This window comes from Centrocercus urophasianus, unplaced genomic scaffold (assembly GCF_019232065.1).
Source record: "Centrocercus urophasianus isolate 14NV4802_14NV808 unplaced genomic scaffold, USGS_Curo_1.0 seq_17, whole genome shotgun sequence".
NCBI classification, from domain to species: domain Eukaryota; kingdom Metazoa; phylum Chordata; class Aves; order Galliformes; family Phasianidae; genus Centrocercus; species Centrocercus urophasianus.
The window spans coordinates 20,265,601-20,284,092 of record NW_024884722.1 but is presented as its reverse complement, the minus strand read 5'-3'; the positions used below and the strand labels follow the sequence as shown (position 1 = coordinate 20,284,092).

Below are 18,492 nucleotides of genomic sequence, written 5' to 3'. Positions count from 1 at the left end.
TTGTAAGACTCACCGTCTCATTTCCAAAAAGGACGTCCACATAAGGCATGACTTTCATCATAGGCTCTTTGTAGAACTGGCTAATAAATGGTGCAGAAAGATTCAAGCTGAAGATCTTGTTGTTTGCAGAAGCCTGAGTAGCAACTTTTAATACTGCTTCTGGTGACACTGTCAGGAAGAATCCCTGCAAACATCCAAACAAAACAAAGATTTTTATTTACTTCAAATTAGGAAGCAAAGTAAGTATGCTGTTTCTAGAATGCCACCACAATCCTACCTTTCTGCCACACACAGCCTATAAATAAAACCACACAACTATGGATAAAAATATTGCCTTTACATTAATGTATTAGGGAGGTCACGAAGAAGCTGCATATGCTAAGAAAGAAAAACATTCCCAAGTTAAACATAACCCACCACTACCTCTGCCTTCTATGTAGTACAATTTCCCATGGCAGTCAAGACTAGAATTTGTATTTTAAATGGTACAATATTATAATTTTAAATGGCCCTCTTTGGAACAAGAGTCAATCAGACTGCACCGCTTAATTCCAGAGTCCAACAAGATGGCTTATGCACAGCTAAGAGAGCAATTAAATCCTTTGCCTGAAAGACTACTACCTTGTTTTTAGTAAATACTCTGAGTATGATTGTTCTACAGGAGAAATCTATGGACTTTCACGTTTCTGCCTCGTATTTTTCGTTTGTCTACAACCTCCATAAACGGATCCATGCTTCTGCAGGAAGGGAAGCCAGGATGCTCTCAGCACTGCGCCGACCTGCAGCTTCTACCCCCAGTCCACACTGAGGTGGACTCCACAGTCTCAGTGGGACATTCAGCTACAATACTATGCTCAGTCTCTTAAAAATGGCACAGTGTAGTTTATCATTTTCTGTAAAAGTACTGACCTTCATTCTTTAATAGTAATATTTGAAGCCTGTGGTGTTCTAATTCCTTTGCCCTACCATTAGTTTCCATTCTAAACACTACGTGCTGTAGACACTAGCTAAATTCATTATTTTTTGTGATTAGACAGCTTTCACATCCATCTGCCTGCAGTATTTATACTAAGAGAAGAAGGTGGGAATATTATACTCAATGTAACTTGATATCTGGAAATAACTTGGTTTCACATGGAAGGAAACCATCCTCTAACCTACTTGTAACCTATGGTAGCGAACCTGCTCTAGCAGGAGGGTTGGACTAGATCTCCAGAGGTCCCTTCCAACTCCTATGGTTCTGTGATTCTGTGAACTGTTTTCAAAGTTCAGTGAATAATAGCAGTTTTCAAGGCCAGAGATAATGTCTGAAGCACAGGAAAAAAAAAACAACACTGGGTGGAGGAGGTTGTCAGATAAATAAACCCTATCTCAGTTCTATCTGTAACACTGTCACTGTAAAATGCTAAAAGGTTCAACAGTGAAACAATCTTATTTTCCATTTTTTATACATATTATTCTATATTTGAATTACAGAATATACATGTTTTTTTCCTGTGTGCTTCAACTAACAGATCATCTTAGTACTTGCTGGAAGAATAACATAATGAGAAGTCTACAGATTAAAGACTACTTAGAAAGTCTTCTATTTCTTTTTTCCTGCTCCATGCTCTCCAGTCTAGGAAATGCATGACTGCTTTCAAAATGTGGACATGACTCGCTACACGACAACAGAAGTCCAAAGGGCATAAGAATGCTTTGCTTCTTGTGGAATTACTCAGTACTTACAGACTGGAAGCCTGTGAACATCCAAGCTTCTTTGCTATTTTTATATTCTGAAGAGTTAAAATGAACAGTTTATATAACATCTTGTCTCCATAGCAATCTCTACCATCTTTTATTTTTTCATTTAATGAACAGAGTCAGATTTTTTAAAAACTGTTCCAAACACAAAACAAAACCTTTCAAGGTTCACATGTTGCCAGCTGTGGATAAAACACAGACTGCTATACAGTGGTCTGTGTAAATAGTAACCTGGTCAAATAATTAGGCTTCTTACCAATTTTCAGATGAAAACTGCGTCTGAACTAAAATACATCTGATTGTAATTTAAGGTACAGAACACTATCCCCATGAGATATAACTGAGGCCTGCATCCAACTCCTTTTTCCTTTGGAAAGGCAACATAAAAGTACTGAAATGCTGATAGTAGAGCTTGCTTTTCAGACCCAGCAAAGCTAAGTGATAGAACTCTTTAAAAGCTACAGGTTGGTCTTCTGAGTTTCCTATAGCTCAATTCTGCCATTTAATTTCATTCTTCCAAGAGATTTTTCTTTTATATTTTTAAGTATTATCCAATATTAAAATATGTAGAAATTAAGAATTATGTGTGAGAACTCTTGTTATAACTTTGCCAAATATGACAAGTAAAAGTTGCAGCAATAAAAGAAAATAAACTGTTGCAGAATAATTCACAAGGTGGAATTCATGAAGTAGGAAGGAAATGTATAAAATCTGAACTGATCTGGGTTTTAAAAAAGCTAATTAGATACTCCTCTCATCACCTATAAATATTTAAATGGAGCATGATTATTTTCAGGGGAATGCCAATTGCAGCTATGGCCACTACTGTCACTGGACCTCAGCAAGATCAGCCACACAACAGTTGTGCAGCATGCTGCAGTTTTGAGCAGGAAAGAACTCCTCCAAAATAAACAGTTTCTTATCTGAGATTCACAAAGAAACAAAGAAAAATCACTTCATATAATTTTTAGTAGCACAGCCCTCATACTCTTGCAGCTGCCACTGCTTTTTGCCAGTGAGAGGCATCTAAAGGAGCATGTCAGTCAGCTGCTCCCACCTACTCTAGCAATTAAGTGCTAGCCAGCATCAGCTTCAGGTGCGAAAGTAACTGTGTCTAGGTATTGTTTCTGAGACAGAATGGTGAAGTTTTCAAATGTCAAATAAGGACAGTTTATAAGGTGGAGGAATATTGGCTGGGAACCAATAGTGATTTATATCTTTGCTTAATTTCTTAAGCTCCTCTTTTGTTGTTTATTTTTGGTGTTAGTGCAGTTCTGTTTTGTTTTTCCAGTAGCAGAATCAATTTGGAGATTTCCTTGGGATAAAATGTTGGGCAGTACATGTGCTCTCATCTCGCAGTAACATTTATGGATTCTTTACTGGTAGTTCCAAGTCTCCCAAAATACATGATAAAGACCACTACAGTAGATGACTTAGTATTGCACTAGTCAGAAGTTCTATTCCCACTGACAAGTAGATTAAGAGGATGCTCAAAAACCACACTGTATCCATTTATACAATCTACTTCTGAGAGTATTCTGAGATTTTGGGAATCTTTTTACCTCAAAAACTGTTTTGAAACAGTTACGACAAAAATGTTTGCAAGCAAAAGATGAGTCACATGGTTAACATACAGAAATTCCAATAGTCATGGTAGCTATGAAATTCTCAGTTAGATCCATGGTAGAAATGAAATCCTCGTGCATGGATTTATGTTTGCAAAAGAATGCAGTACATACAAAGACATACAATAATTAGCGCAATCAAAAGAAAGTAAAAGGGAGCAATATTGTACTACAAAGACCTATTAAACATTAAAGATATACTTGCAGCACCGTGTTCCTTTCACAAGTGCTGATTGAGGCTGAGTACACCAGATGCTGCTGGTTCATGATGTGCCACTATTTTCTGATTCTCAAAATGCAACCAACCTTTTTTCTGTGCTAGGAGGAAGGTACCACAGTACCACAAGTAAGAAAGCAAAGCTGAACTAATATAGATAGCAGGAAAATAAGGTGATATACTGAATTATTTATATGCTTGTCTGTATCTATACAAACACAAAACACAAATATACTTTTTGTCCCCCACTGTAAGCAGAACTTCTGTTTAAATACAGTTCTTTGGTGGAGAAAAATGTTTTCTTTGTGAGAAGCAAAAAGGAAAAAATAAGAAAAACACATCTGTGAGCTGCAGACACGTGGCCATGGGAGATAGAATAGCTTGTTTATAACTTAAAAGATTTTAAAATGCAGCATTAAGATGTGCATGACAGCAGAAGACAGTCAAGAGAGAATATGCAATTATCACGCTTTTGCAATATTCTGCAATTCTTTGATGCACCTTTTAAAATACCCCAGATACTTTGAGTATGGGACAGTTCTTTACGATCAAGTGGGTTTTTTCCAGTTAATAGAATTGTTTAAAGAATTTGGTGAGTTTACACGCAGGCAACATCCTTGCGTCTCTCTCATTTTTATCACACGCAAACCTGTTTCTTCAGACCTACACTGTGCTCATGTAGCACTAGCAATAGCAGGCATGAGTGCAGGAACTGAAGGGTGTCAGAAGTATTGGCAGCACAGAATCAGAGTGTTGAAGTATTCATGAAGCCAGTACTACTCTGGCTCTGGTGAAAGTATTTCTGAATAATACGTTCTGTCCAAACAGAGCACTCTTGCCATCATTTGTTCACATGAAAAAAAAACACACTTGCACTGCATTCATCTGGATTAGGTACACGTAATATTTGCACACTGAGGATCAATTCTTTTTTTATTTCTTTAAGTTTCTTTACGTTTAGACAAATCCAGACTGAGATGATAACAAACAGCTTTGCATTTCTGGATTTATTATTAACACCACAGAAACAACATTTGCAAAAGTTCAAATAGAGACAATAAAAAATGAGATTGCTCTCAAACCTACCACACACTAAAATGCTTCCATTTGCCCTCTGTTCTTTGTAGTTCTATCTGTCTCCTTGCCATCCCCATTTTCAGAGCAGTTTACAATAAAATGACTTTATGAGTGACTAGACTTTGAACCATGGTATTCTGATCTGGTACTTTGAAATACCATTTGGTAACAATGTAAAATTAATAAATCCTAAGTGTGAATCAAAATATTTAACTTTCAGATATATATACAACAGTCTGTTGCCATTAAGAGTGAATTATTTTCTGTCAACATGAAAAGAACACATCATTTAATCCAAAATTATTTTATGACAAGGACTTACATAAAAATGCAGTTATGATGACATCACACGCTCGTCCATTTAAAGAGAAGAATTTTTCAGGCAGTGATATTTTGAGAGTTCTGCAGTGACAGTCCTGATAAATACCATGATTCAGTAAAGCCCTGCAGAAGCCATCTAGCTTCAAGCTAACTTCCAGTAAAATCAGTGAGACTGCTCACATGCCACAAGAGTGTGGTCTGCTAAACTGAAGACACAACCATGTCAGAGCTTTGGAGCTGGCTAAGTTTCACATATTCTGTACACAAGGAGAACTTGAAGGCACACACTTGTACGTAAGAGATTTTTCCTCTGCTCTGCCACCAGCTCTGTCTGCTGCAACCCAGCAGAACCATCAGGGCATGGAAGGAGCGAAGATGAAACAAACGGCAGTTCTTGGGATGGGGAACGAACCTTGGGGTAACTGCTCCAGACAGAATGGCTTACACAAGGTTTCCATGTGCCCTTACAACCAGAGGACACCAAAAGACTCATGCCTTCTGAGCTCTGAGCTGCATGGAGCCCAGATTGGGTGCAGTCCATGTCTTACCCACGGTGAGACAGGAGAATGAGACCCTTCCTTCAGAATAGGAAACTAAAGACCTAAACCTCTTCATAGTATTCATAGTATTTATATTCACAGTATTCATATCCATAGTATTTCCATGAGTTTAAATGAGTAGAGAACAATACATAAAACTGTATCTTTAACACTGCCGTATCTGGCCACAACACTCTCAAATCAGCTGGCTTACTAACTCCTTTGCTCTGATTTTTGAGCATTTAAACATGCAACTGCCTGAAATCATTCCTTTTCTTCCTGAGATATGACGGAACAGTATCAAATGATACAGATACAAAAATATTCCTGATTATAAAAAACTCCAGAAACTCCAGTAATAATAAAACACCCACACAAATCAAACAAACACCACACATTTTCCTAATAAAGGTGCTTGTGCTTTAATTAGGAAGAGGAAGTAATTTTTTACTTCCTCTAAGAAGGACAAAACCTCCATATAAGCTGGGTAATGTTCAGTCCGTAAATTAGTTGAATATATAGCAGTTATTTTCATCTATGTATCTCTTTTTCATGTAATAGGTTGCTTAGGAATTTAGTACGTACCTGCATGGTACTGATTACATTTTCGCATTGTATTTTATCTTGGTCAGCAAGTAGTTACTCAATGAAACAAAACCCACTGCTTTTTGTCTAGTTTGTACTGGAGATGGTTATTGGAAATCAGAAAGCTCGGATGGCAAGAATGCAACAATTTCTCTGAGTAATTGTTTTGCCTTGTTCCTGCATGCATTGTTTATTTTCATTGAAATATTGCTTTATAACTGGAAAATGACTAAGCTGTAAACTATTGTTTTATCATTTGGAGCGGTCAAAGTTTCTGTTTTTGATAAAAGCCAAGTTTCAAACAGTTTTCAGTAAAATAGGAAAAAACCCAACTGTCAGTAAATGTGCTTATATTGACCGTGACATTTCCCTCTATGATGGTGCCAACGTGTCAGAAGGAGAGGATTGCTTTCAGAATTGAACAGCTTCTTTGTTGCTGAAGTGAACTCTGCTTGCAGCCATATTATTAGCTATTAGATTACAACAGTAGCAGAAAAACTCCAATATTTGGCACTGCATATTAAAGAAAATAATTATCTTACATTTACACCAGCAGTTTCTTTTAAATTTCAAACAATTTTGAAATATTTTTCCATTCTGATTACTATCAGTTAAATCATTCTCTAGAAAGTTCTCCCAAGCCAAACTTAGAATAAAATAATTGTGTGACTTTACCATGAGAAGAGTACTTGCAGAACGCATGGATGAGAACCTAAATATCACGGTGTAGATACATGCATGCATGAGAGAGCAGTAATATACCTAGCTTTGGTGTAGGACAATGTTGTCCCAAATAAAAAATTCTGACATTTCCCTGGAAACCGTGAAGTTACTTGAACTCATTTTAGAAAGATGAATTAGCATCTTCAAATGATGGTTAGATACAGCTCCCTGAAGTCTGCCTCTCCATGAGGAAGCAAAAAGTCTCTATATTCTCTCCACATTCCAGCACAGTTTTATGTGAGTTTATTAAGCTCAGGGAGTGACATGTGTTGTTATACATGCTTAATTTCTAGCATATTTTAGGGGGAGCCATTAATGAAACATCGTCTGACAAACAGGAGTCTGGATTATTCTTTTCAGTAACTCAACCTTTTTCGTCTTTGTTTACCCTCTTACAAAATAGGTATAATGATAAATACACCTCCATTGGCAGAACCGGTGGGAGGTTTAATTACTTAACATTACTGAAATGATTGAAATTCTACGTTGAAAGGTATTATAAAGTACAGGGTATTAACATCAATAAAATATAAGCTGCAAATCAAACAAGCTATGATCAAGAATAAGCCACTTTTCTTCTTTTCTCCCAGTATTCTCAAAACACTTTGCTGCACTTTTTCTTCATTGAAAAACAATTGAACCCTCACTGAGAAAACACCATGTTGCCAAATATTTGTTAACTGTTGACTAATGAAAGGAATTGTTCCTTTCACCTTTCCTCCTTCTAAAAGAACTGTGCATTAAGACTAGCTATGCTTAATTCATCTATAAACAAAATGGTAATGTTCTGTTTAGACTAAAAGTTAGGATCAAACATACTAATTATTGTTTAACGAAAAAATAACAAGTCTTAACATTGATACATTATTTATGCCGTTTGTTAAAAAAAAAGTAATTGATTTTTCAATCCCAATTTCCACAACTCAGTGAACAATTCTGGAATCAGAGTCCCTATCCTGGCAAACAGGCATTTCAGGAAGTAAAGAAAAGGTGTGGCAAATTTCAGCTCCTGGTAACTCTGCATCATGTGCTTTTATGTGTATGGCTTGTCATATTAATATAATTTGGCATCTCATTAATTATGTAAACATTAACCATATGTTGAATTCATTCAAGTTTGCTGTGTACATAATATTTACAGTATATTAGTAAATCGAGAGAATCTACGTAGCTACAAATACATAGAGTTCCTAATTCTCTAGACATTCAATCCTCAGTTTGAGAGCCCTGTAAACAAACATATTCTTATTCAAATAATCTTGAACAGGAAGAGAAAAAATATCTTTTAAATTAAACATGCTTATAGCAACACAATGGTTTATATAAGAACAGGTAAAACTGTCAGACTGAAGCAATGACCAAACACGACTGTAGCAGCAGAGAATCGCTATCAGCTGACTGGGTATTTAAGGGTCCTGTTAAAATGCAAAAAGTCTTGTGGAGGACATTCCAACGTGGTGCATTACTACTGCTTCCCTCAGAATTTTGTCCATAATTTTCCATGCTCTGAAAACCATAAAAATATTTCTGCATATATGCAAGAGACATTTTGGTTCTGTGAGACTGCACACCAATACTGTGACTCTTGGAGTGGAGGGGGAAACTCATTTGGGCTTGCTCTGCTGTATTTACAAATCCTAGCTCCCCTGCTAACACCAACAGGAAAGAACCCCTCAGCCACTTCCCGCTCCACACCAGCACACACTGCTGTGTCTGTGCCCTCTGCATTCACATTCCCAGATGATTCAGAGGAATGACGACTGTTATGCAATATAAACAAATACAGCAACGAGTCAAATGCCATGAAAAATAAGCCATTGCCAGCATGACTTCTATACCTTATGAATTTCCCTGTCAACAACACGGCCGTGCTATGAAAGGTTTTACCCAAAATCAGGTTAGAAAACAGATACAAGATGTAAAAAAAACATAGGCGTGTTTTTCCCTAAGCACTCTCATACTGAAACACTTAGGCTGAAACCTTTCTTCCCTCCCCCCAGCTACCTTTGAGATCTTGTAAATTATAAGAACATAGCAGCATGGGGATTAAATATTAATCAAAGTCATTACCATTATCGTTAGAACATATTTCAAGAGCCCCAAAGAAAGAGCATATTATTTCACTAATAAAGATCATATCATCAGAAAGACTACTCTGATACTGTTGCACAGTTGGGAGGAAGAAGGGAAAAAAGAAATGATCAAGAGGTAACAAAAGATTTCAGAAGCTTACTGCACTACTGCAAGGCTATGTCATCTGCTAAGTGAGTCTGTTTAAACAAAGCAGCCTCACAAATGGCAAAGCAGAACTCTATACCGAACCACAGATGTATATAATGCAGTTATAAAACAATTTTGCTGGGGAAAACAATGACAAAGAATACAGCTGATGTTCCAAACTCCATGAACTCTATCTGTGAAAACACAGAATGGCTCTAATGCTCTGGGGCAGATCTGAATTCATTTTGTGTGCAATGTGGCTACCCCAACCACCACCTCTAGAGAACTACTGTCTCTTATAGGGAGACTAACTCTCCATGAAAATAATATGTTTTATGGCACAATAGGGCTGCAGGTGTAAACAATTAATAAAACTAATACCCTTTGGCACCCAAAGGTATTTGCTAGCTGATTTTAACAGCCTGTGTACCTTTATGATGAATTTAATTAGATGTATAAGCAATCATATGGCAAAAAATTAAGCATATAGTAAAATAAAATGTTCTTAAGAACTGAAAAAACAATTATTCAAATAATAAAGGATGCACTTCCTTTAATTTCTGACGCAGCAATTTTAAATATAAATGCATAAAAGTTTCCTTTTAATTATCGCTCCTTTCTCATGTCTCGCCTCAGCGTCAGGATTCCAAAAAACCTACTTTGATTGTAAATATAATATTTTCTACGAACACACAATTAGGTCCTAATCACTTGGATTAATTACCACATCAGGATTTATAATAAAACATTTATTGCTCACACTTCCGCGCATTAAAATTAATTATTTAAAAGAACATTAATGTTATTGCTTGGGCTTTTAATTTTCATTATGCAAACACCGCCGCATGGCTTTGTTTCTGAACACGCAAATAAATGAAGGTCATGAACTAGGTTAATTCAAATAATTATTATGAAATACGAAATGTGGACAGTTGCTAAACTCTAAACAAAGGTATTTTTACTTAATTTGGGTAATAATAGTCTACAGATCACTTTGAACATAAAGAACTATGCAAGTGCTTAGCATTAATTATTAGTGTCTGAATGAGTACTTTCTTCAAAGTGGGAGGAATATCCCTAATTCTTAGCTTTTCAGAGCCAAATAACAACTACGTTGAATTTCTGTTTCTGATGAAACCATGAGTACACATGGTTTCACACCTCAGAAACCAGTGGGACTGGTACTGCTGCCTCAGAGAGCAGGGCTAGTCTTCTACTCCCAGACCTTATAACCTGGGGTAATTCTTCTGCTAAGGCACTTTTTTGTAATGTTGTGTTATTGAGGGAGAAGTGTGTTTCAGTAGGGGCTTCAATTCACAGTACTGTTCAAGATACTTGAATATTCTGAGTAAGTTTTCATTTTCTCTTGAGTGTTTTCTCTACTTTTCTCCTTGAAAATGACTGCGCTCTTGTCACTTTCTTTGGCCTCTTTCACAGAAAATCAGACTACAAATACAGGAAATGTATTGAAGATTTTTTTTCCCATTTAATTTGTATAATAGTTCTAGAAACAATTTTCGATCCGTAAAAGATCAAGCTATGTGGTCAAACGATGGCAGAGAACCAACCTTTCCTGATGCAAAACATCTCCGAGTTTTCAAATAAAATAATTTTGAGACCAGGATACCTCGGAAACCCAGTAAGTAAACACCAGTTTGCTCTCTAAGAATACATGTGGCCTATACCAATATAGCCACCTTAGAAATGTAATAAATCCATGCAGCTTTTCAGTCATCATAATTGGGTACTAAATGGTTGTATACTACAGCTTCTGATAGGAACAGTTACAAGTCACAGATATTCAACTGAAAACACAAATGCATCTGGAAAAACAGAATTCTTCAAACACTGAACAAGATGTACATATCACACACACACATCACAAATGTACATACAGACATCATACTGCAAACTTCTGACAGTAGGAACACATGCTGCTGAGTTTAAAAATACTCTGTATTATATCTTTTTTTTTTCCTGCAACCATAGAAACATGTGGGCAGTATTTTCCACATAACATATGACAGACAAATGGATTTCATAAACTGTCACATAAATTAGAATTTATAGTTCCAAATCAATTCACAGATTAAATACCACACACCAGAAAACAAATAACAACTCAGAAAATTGCTGGTAATTGATGATTTTTAAAAATTTACTTAGGCTTCCAAAACTGTTATTTTATGGAAGCAAGGATGCATTCAAGGGCATCATGGCAATTTTGGTTTTGGAATATCAGCATAACCCCTTGAACCAGTGCCTCCTCTGTTTGTTAGTCCTAACAATAATTTGTCTGTTTTAATTCAGTTTGCTCACTCTTTAAACATTGAAGTGTGTGGGAAGAAATTAAGAGATTTACAGGAGTTAACATATTCTTGAAAAATTGTATTTGAAATTACTTGATTCAAATAGTTTCTAACACCAATGTGAGTTTTGCAACATTTGAAGATATTTCACACAGAAAAAGAATTTTCATTGTGGAGAGTCAAATATTGGAATATCTAAGGGAGGTGACCCTCCCCCATCTTCTCTGCCCCAGTGAGGCCACATCTGGAGTCCAGCTTCTAGATAGAGTCCAACAAATGGACACAGAGACAATAAAGGGCCTGGAGCACTTCCCTTGTGAGGAAAGGCTAAGAGATCCGGTACCGTTCAGCCCAGACAACAGAAGGCTGAGAGGGAATTTCATCAAGGTGTATAAACATCTGAAGTGTAGAAGCAAAGTTGATGGGGCCAGATTCTTTTCAGTGGTGTATACAGTGATAGAACAAGGGGCAACACAAACTGGAACACAGGAAGTTCCATACTAACAGAAGGAAGAACTTCTCTACTGTCAGAGTGACAGAGCACTGCAGCAGGCTGCCCAGAGGGGTTATGGAGTCTCCTTCTCTGGAGAGATTCAAGATCCATCTGGATGCCAACATGTGTGACCCGCTGTGGGGAACTGCTTTAATAGGGAGACTGGAGTAGGTGATCTTCAGAGTTCCCTTCCAGCCCCTACAATTCTGTGATTCTCTGAGTAGATTAACAGCTTGGAGATAAAGTACTCCCATGGCTCTTCGACTCCACAAAGGACTTCCCAGAATTCCAAATTATGAAGCCAGTGGGATCTTAATAATGCCTACAGCCTCAAAGATAGACTCCTTTGGACAGGAATGAGCTTTGCTTCTAGAATATTAATTATGAAAAATGCTCTTTGCTTTCTTACCTTGAATCTCAGCTCACACAATTTTTGTCCTTAAAAATAAGTGGGAATAAGAAAAACACACAATAAAGTAATTGCGATGTATTTAACAGTCAGTGTTAACTTGCATGCTAACTTATATGCTATAAACATGATATTCTAGATTAGAATATCAGTGAATCTTTAACTCACGCATGGGACACAATGATAAATGAAAAAGTACTCCTTTTCAAATCAGCATGTAAGCTCATGTTTTAGTACTTTTATAAGAAAAGGAAGTTGGGATCTTTCAAAATCACCTCCTCAACTCTGGAACTTTAAATTCATTCCTTATGCTATATAAACAATATTTCTACTTTTTAAACATCCAAACTAGAGCATTTTTAAGTTGTATCATAAATAACCTCATTTTAGAGAGTAAATATTATCAGTCCACATCAAAATAAAATACAATATGCACTTCTCAAAGCTAATGTGGAAAGGCCTTGTCTCAAATTTTAGATATATTTTTATGTATCTCTATCATTATGTTCCCTCATTTACAGGAAATCCTGGAGCTTCCTTTCACTTCAGGACATTTAACTACAGAAAGCAAGGATTTTCTTTTTATTCTTTTCCATGCAGTTCCTCCTCATCAACATTTATGGCTTGACCCTGTCAGCAACCTAGTAAGAAAGCAAGCACTAGGCACAGTGGTACCAAACACTTCCACAAAGCAAGAAGAGAAAGAAACAGTGGTACCTTCAACCCAGAGTTCAAAAGCCATGAATAAATAATTCACATCTCTTCAACTTTCTGATACTTTTCACATTTTTTTTTTGAGAGCAGGAGACACAGATCAGTTCTTGTCACAAAACTTTCCCTCGAGAGTGATATCCATATGATGCTACATAGAACATCATCTTCAGAGCGGAATTAACAGTAAGAAGCTGCCTTCTAAAACAGATGTTTGAATATTCCTATAAATCACAAGAAAACATATTTCTATCTTAAGTAGCCTAATTTATCCATTGTAATAATTGTTGCTAATCAAAGGGTTAAGCAGTTGGTAACGACATGAACAACAACAAAAAAATTACTTGACAAGATTCCACCCTCATTCGAATCTCTACCAAAATGTCAAATGTAATTATAAATTTTCACCAAAGACGTCAGATTCTTATGTTAATCTTTGCACAATTTGACATTGCCATTCTTCAATTTTTACAGATGTGAACAGTTATCACTTTGTTTGTATGTCACTACAGACAACATAATCAATAGTTTTCATATCTTACTGTTCATTCTTTTTGTTCAAAATGAATTTTGTTAGTGCTGCTTAGTTTTGTTCCACTGCGAAACTTGTTACTGCTTGAATAGAGAGTACTTAATCTCAACAATAAACATTATAATGTATGACAAAGCAGTCAGGAAAAAAAGGCTCAACATTTTTTTCAGTTCCCATTTTAACATAGTCTGTCCTTATCAAATTAATATCTAACAACAGTCACACAAAAGCAACACAATGGATGGCTTTGTTCACTTCAGATATATTAATTTAAAGTGCAAACTGCCTTTTACTCCTCTTTCATTCTCTATCTTTCTGTGGTAGAGAAATTTTTTTTCATGAAACTTATGCAAAAAAGAAAAAAGTATAACTGGAAATCACTGTTTTAAAGAACATTACTTGTCCTAAACAATAGCTTAACCAGGATCCATAAACAGATCATTTTTTTATTGTTTCCATACCCGAAAGGCCACCAGTTAAGCTAAAGATGTATTCCTTCTGATCTGTCACTCAAGTGAAAATAGCCCTTGTACACATGCACTTACTTTCTGAAAAGGTTTCAAGTGACACATTTGTTGAAAAGGTATTTATTGTAGGACAGTGGCTCCTGAGAAGGTAGACTTGCTCATTAATGTGCCTACCCATACACCTGTTCTCCATTGGTCTTATAAATCACCAACACTTAAGATAATTTTTTAAAAACATAATTAGTCACCAGGATGTAGAAATTTATTGTGAAGAGGGGAATAATCTCTTCCTGGCAGAGATTTTTTTTTTTTTTTTTTTTAGCATTTGCAAATCTGCACCATTCACTGCTAGCAGTTAAACTGATCCTCCTTATTTTCTGATGCTTGCTGAACTTACGTTTAGAATTTAATTTTCTTACATGCACGCAAATGGGAATGCTGATTTAGACTCTGAAAGACTCAAAACTGCTCCAGAAGAAAGACTTTACTTAGGATGATTTAAGTTAGTTTTTGTGTTCTAGCTTGATCAACTGATTAAGTACTTTGGATAAACCCAATGCAGAGCCGATATCTTCTACTACTGCCAGTACACAGAGGATTGCTTCCAGTTTTAACTAGAACCAGATGAGAGTCTACTTCAACTAATCTTCCTGGCTGGAAATTGACATAAATAATAAGAGAATATGGATATGCCACTTAACTGTTTGGATTAAACAAAGGTAAGTATTACAAGTTATTAAAAAGTATAGTCCTGGCCTTGCGTGGAAAGGGAGACATTATGTGGCTCCTTGAACAAAGTCCCCTGACCTGTGAAGCCACTTCAGCTTTTACAGAGGCATGATTTCAGGGAATGGATTGCAGCATAGCAGTACATCAACATACATGGCTGAAGCTAGACTTAGAGGTCTATTCTGACCCTATTTACTCCTCTCAAATTGCATTCAGATGCGTGGGAGTCACAGAGTCTCCCTGTGAAGTTTCTTTTCTGGCAACTACACTCCACAGGAATGATTGCTTATATCTCATGTACGCTACTGCAACCCTGTCCATTTTAATAGCATAGCAAAGGAATTTCAGAATTCTCACTGTGAATAATAGTCCTTGGAAAATATTCAACAGCTTCAAGACTGTATGATACATTTTAGAATTTAGATATTTAACAGCACTGATGACTAGCAATTTTCTACAATTACCCTTATAATCATCCTATGTTCTGAGAAGAGGATACAGATGACAAGGAGCTGTTCGAAAAATTAAACTTTTATAAAACATCTGAATGTCTGGCATTTTGATATAGTAATACTTTGCTTTTCTGAATGCCTGTCACCAATTTGTATTTGCTTTTGGATATTCTTCTTATGGCAAAGGAGTTTGTTCTGAGGAGTTTTGTACCTTAGATTTACTACAGTTAATTACGTATCTACCCAGAGATCATGCTCTCCCAAATGAACATCCAAGCCTATTAAAATAGTTTGCCAGCATACTGTGAAGATCTGGGAAATGGCACACCCTCACAAATGCCAGATGTAATTCTGCCCACAAGAAAAGTCAGATGGATTCCTCCAATAAATTCCTACTTCTTTTGTCTGCCTCTTGGTTGATATATGATACCACTGCAGATGTATCCAATTTTATTAAAATTTGTCCCATCAGCTACATTCTGAAACAAAAATTTTCAAATTTACCCTGAGCTTGTGCACATTCTGTGATAAGTTGTTCTCAAGTTGAAGCCCACGCCTTCAGTTTTGCTTCATTTAGTTCAGCAAGCTACATATCTGGTCAGACAATCTATGTTTGTGAACATGAGAGAGCTGCATTTCACTAAAAGTGCTTGCATATCTGAGCTCCCATTTCAATATTTTTTTCTGCTAGCCCTGAAGCTGGAATCATTATGTCCAGTTTGGCTGAGTTTGAAAAGCACCATAACTAGCAGTAGAGTTCAAATATCCAGCTCTCCCGTGGGATGACTACATGCAAGACACAGATTTCATAGCAGCTAGTTCTTCAGATCCTGGCAGAAGATTTGCTGAAGAGCTGTACTGCAAGAATAAGATTCTTTAATGTTTATAGCTTGATAAGAGACAAATGCTTTCCCCAAGTTCCCTAATTGCTATTAGCGAACTTCAAAGTATACTGGAAGATACTGGAAAACCTGTTCTTTCAGGTGTCACTTAAGTTCTCCACTCCAAAGACAATTTTAAAAAGCATACAGAGAACTCACATAATTGAAAGTCAAACCATAGTTGTCTATGATCTCTGACAAACTTGATATTAACAAAATTCTTACATATTGTACCGAAAACTTCATGGTCTAAAAATCACAACATAGCAGAAATGTATCTACTAGAACATTTTAAAAACAGAAACACTACTTTTTAAAGACTATCTGTTTAGGCAATGATAATTTACAGGTACATACACAAATGCAGTGAGAGAACAACTACAGTTGCTGCACATTAAAGATTTTTCTACAGGGAGGCGAAGTAAATTTTGCTGTGGAGGCTAAGTAATTTTTTTTTAATTGGGAAGTATTAAGATCTGACATTAAGATGCTACTGAATCATCATGTACTATAAAAATACTGAGTTACTCATACTTCTAGAGGCTGATTAAGTAACTCTCTATATAAATAAAGCTACATAATGAAATACAGGTATAAAGCATGCTGCTTGTTCTACACTGCTTCATGTAAAGAAACCAAAGTTCTAACTCAACTTCTGTTTGTGAGCTATTACAATCTGTAGAAAAGAAGGTTCCAGAAATGACACTTCTTCATTTTGCCCAAATTACTTACGATGCTGAAAACATTATACAACACCCATCTTCCTAATCATTTATTTCATTTCTAGTATTTGCAAAGACTGATGATGTAGCTGTCCTTTGCAGTAAGTTTTTGTATTCCACTCCCTTCCTTATCAAGGGAGTATGTAGTTTGATTCTACTCACATTTAAGTGAGCACAGCGTGTAAAAGATAGCGACTCTCACTGAGAGATACTTTTCTTCTTGGAGATACAGAAGGAAAAAAACATTGTGTGAGAAACAGGGAGATAAATTCCAACACAAGTGTGAAAACAAAACGGAGTGACTGTTTCTACCACTGTGGTGTCATAGCTGGCCCCACGATAGATGAGTCTGAGACCACATGCAAAATGAATATGCACTAAAAACTTTATTAATAAGAAATATTAACTACTTCAAGATGATCTAAATTAGATGCCGCTCAAGAACACATTGGGATAACTAAGCATTGTTTTATGATTGCATTCTCACATGAGAAAAAATACAGTAAAGGTTCTACATTTCAATTCTTGCTCAAAACTATCCAAAAACATATTGGGGCTGTCCATAGAAACAGAAAACCTTTAAAAGGGGCCTTTAAAGTTGGCAAAATCAGCAAATTTAATCTATCCACTTTCTTTTGACCTTTAAACCTAACCTGAAAAAAGTGTTCAGCAACATAAATTTGATCTCTAAAGGCCTGCTGCAGATCTCATTTTCTGCTGTTTTTCCATTAGGCATTTATGGGACTTGCTGGTGTTACAGGGGACTAGTAAAATGTTGAAGTAATCCTGCAGTTCCTGTGTATGAATTCAGCTTTTCCCTGTGAGATGATAACATTTTTTTTTTCTGGCAAGACTTTTTTCAGATACTGGAGTATAAGACTAATACCATAGGTGTGATGTTATTTTTTTTTCATTTGGTAACATTAACCAGATCTAGCAGTTCAAGTGTTGAAACAAAAGAATTCTTTTCTGAGCCAATAAGGTGGCTTGGTGCACATCTGCACTAATTGAAATCACAGCATGGCTTTTCAGGATAGGAATTGTATCCAAAGCATACAGAGGATTTGAAGATCTCAGTTGTGTGTTTGTGCATTCTCTTAAGTGCAGAGGAAACCAGCTGCTTCTATTTATGAACTGTGCTGATACATGTGCCTCAATGAACCAATGACATAATGTTCATCAAGCAAGCTAAAGATTTACCAACTGTTTTAACAAGGAAAAAGAAAGAATGGGTATAGGAGGAAAGACAATAGAGGAGCATTTATAGTAATGATTTCTAATTTTTAAGTAGCACATTCTATAATCAACGCTAGAATTCACCAGGATTAGAGATGCATGATAAAAAAAACAGGTAGTTACATCATCCTGCTCTTTCATTCACTGATAACAGCTCTTGATTCTTTCCAAGTTCTCCTCGTCTATTTTTTGGATATTACCCTGTTTTTTCCATAAATGGCCATCAAACTCCAACCCAAATTCAATTATCTTCCTTATATGCTATAGTAAATCTTTGAAGCAAGTCACATCATCAGGATTATTCAACCAAAGTCTATAAAACAAACCTCTTCCCAACTCTGAAAAGACAAGTACCTCACCAAGAGAAAATCTTCATTAATCAACTTTCGGAAGAATTTGCCATGTTCTTATTTCTGAAATCTTCATTTTCTCTCAACTTTTGTAACTTTTCCCTTTTCTGATGCTCTTTCTTACAGCTCCTCAGAACATCTTTTGGAGGAT

The 18,492-nt window shown here is 36.2% G+C and overlaps 1 protein-coding gene across 2 annotated transcripts in view; it reads right to left on the bottom strand.

Moving 5' to 3' along the window:
- Nucleotides 1-18,492, bottom strand: part of ADK (adenosine kinase) — a 267,965-nt gene that overhangs the window by 78,088 nt on the left and 171,385 nt on the right. For both annotated transcript variants that reach the window (XM_042817993.1, XM_042817994.1), the window contains exon 7: nucleotides 14-184. In XM_042817993.1, coding sequence (XP_042673927.1) covers nucleotides 14-184 — 171 coding nt within the window. The remainder of the gene's footprint in view (nucleotides 1-13; nucleotides 185-18,492) is intronic.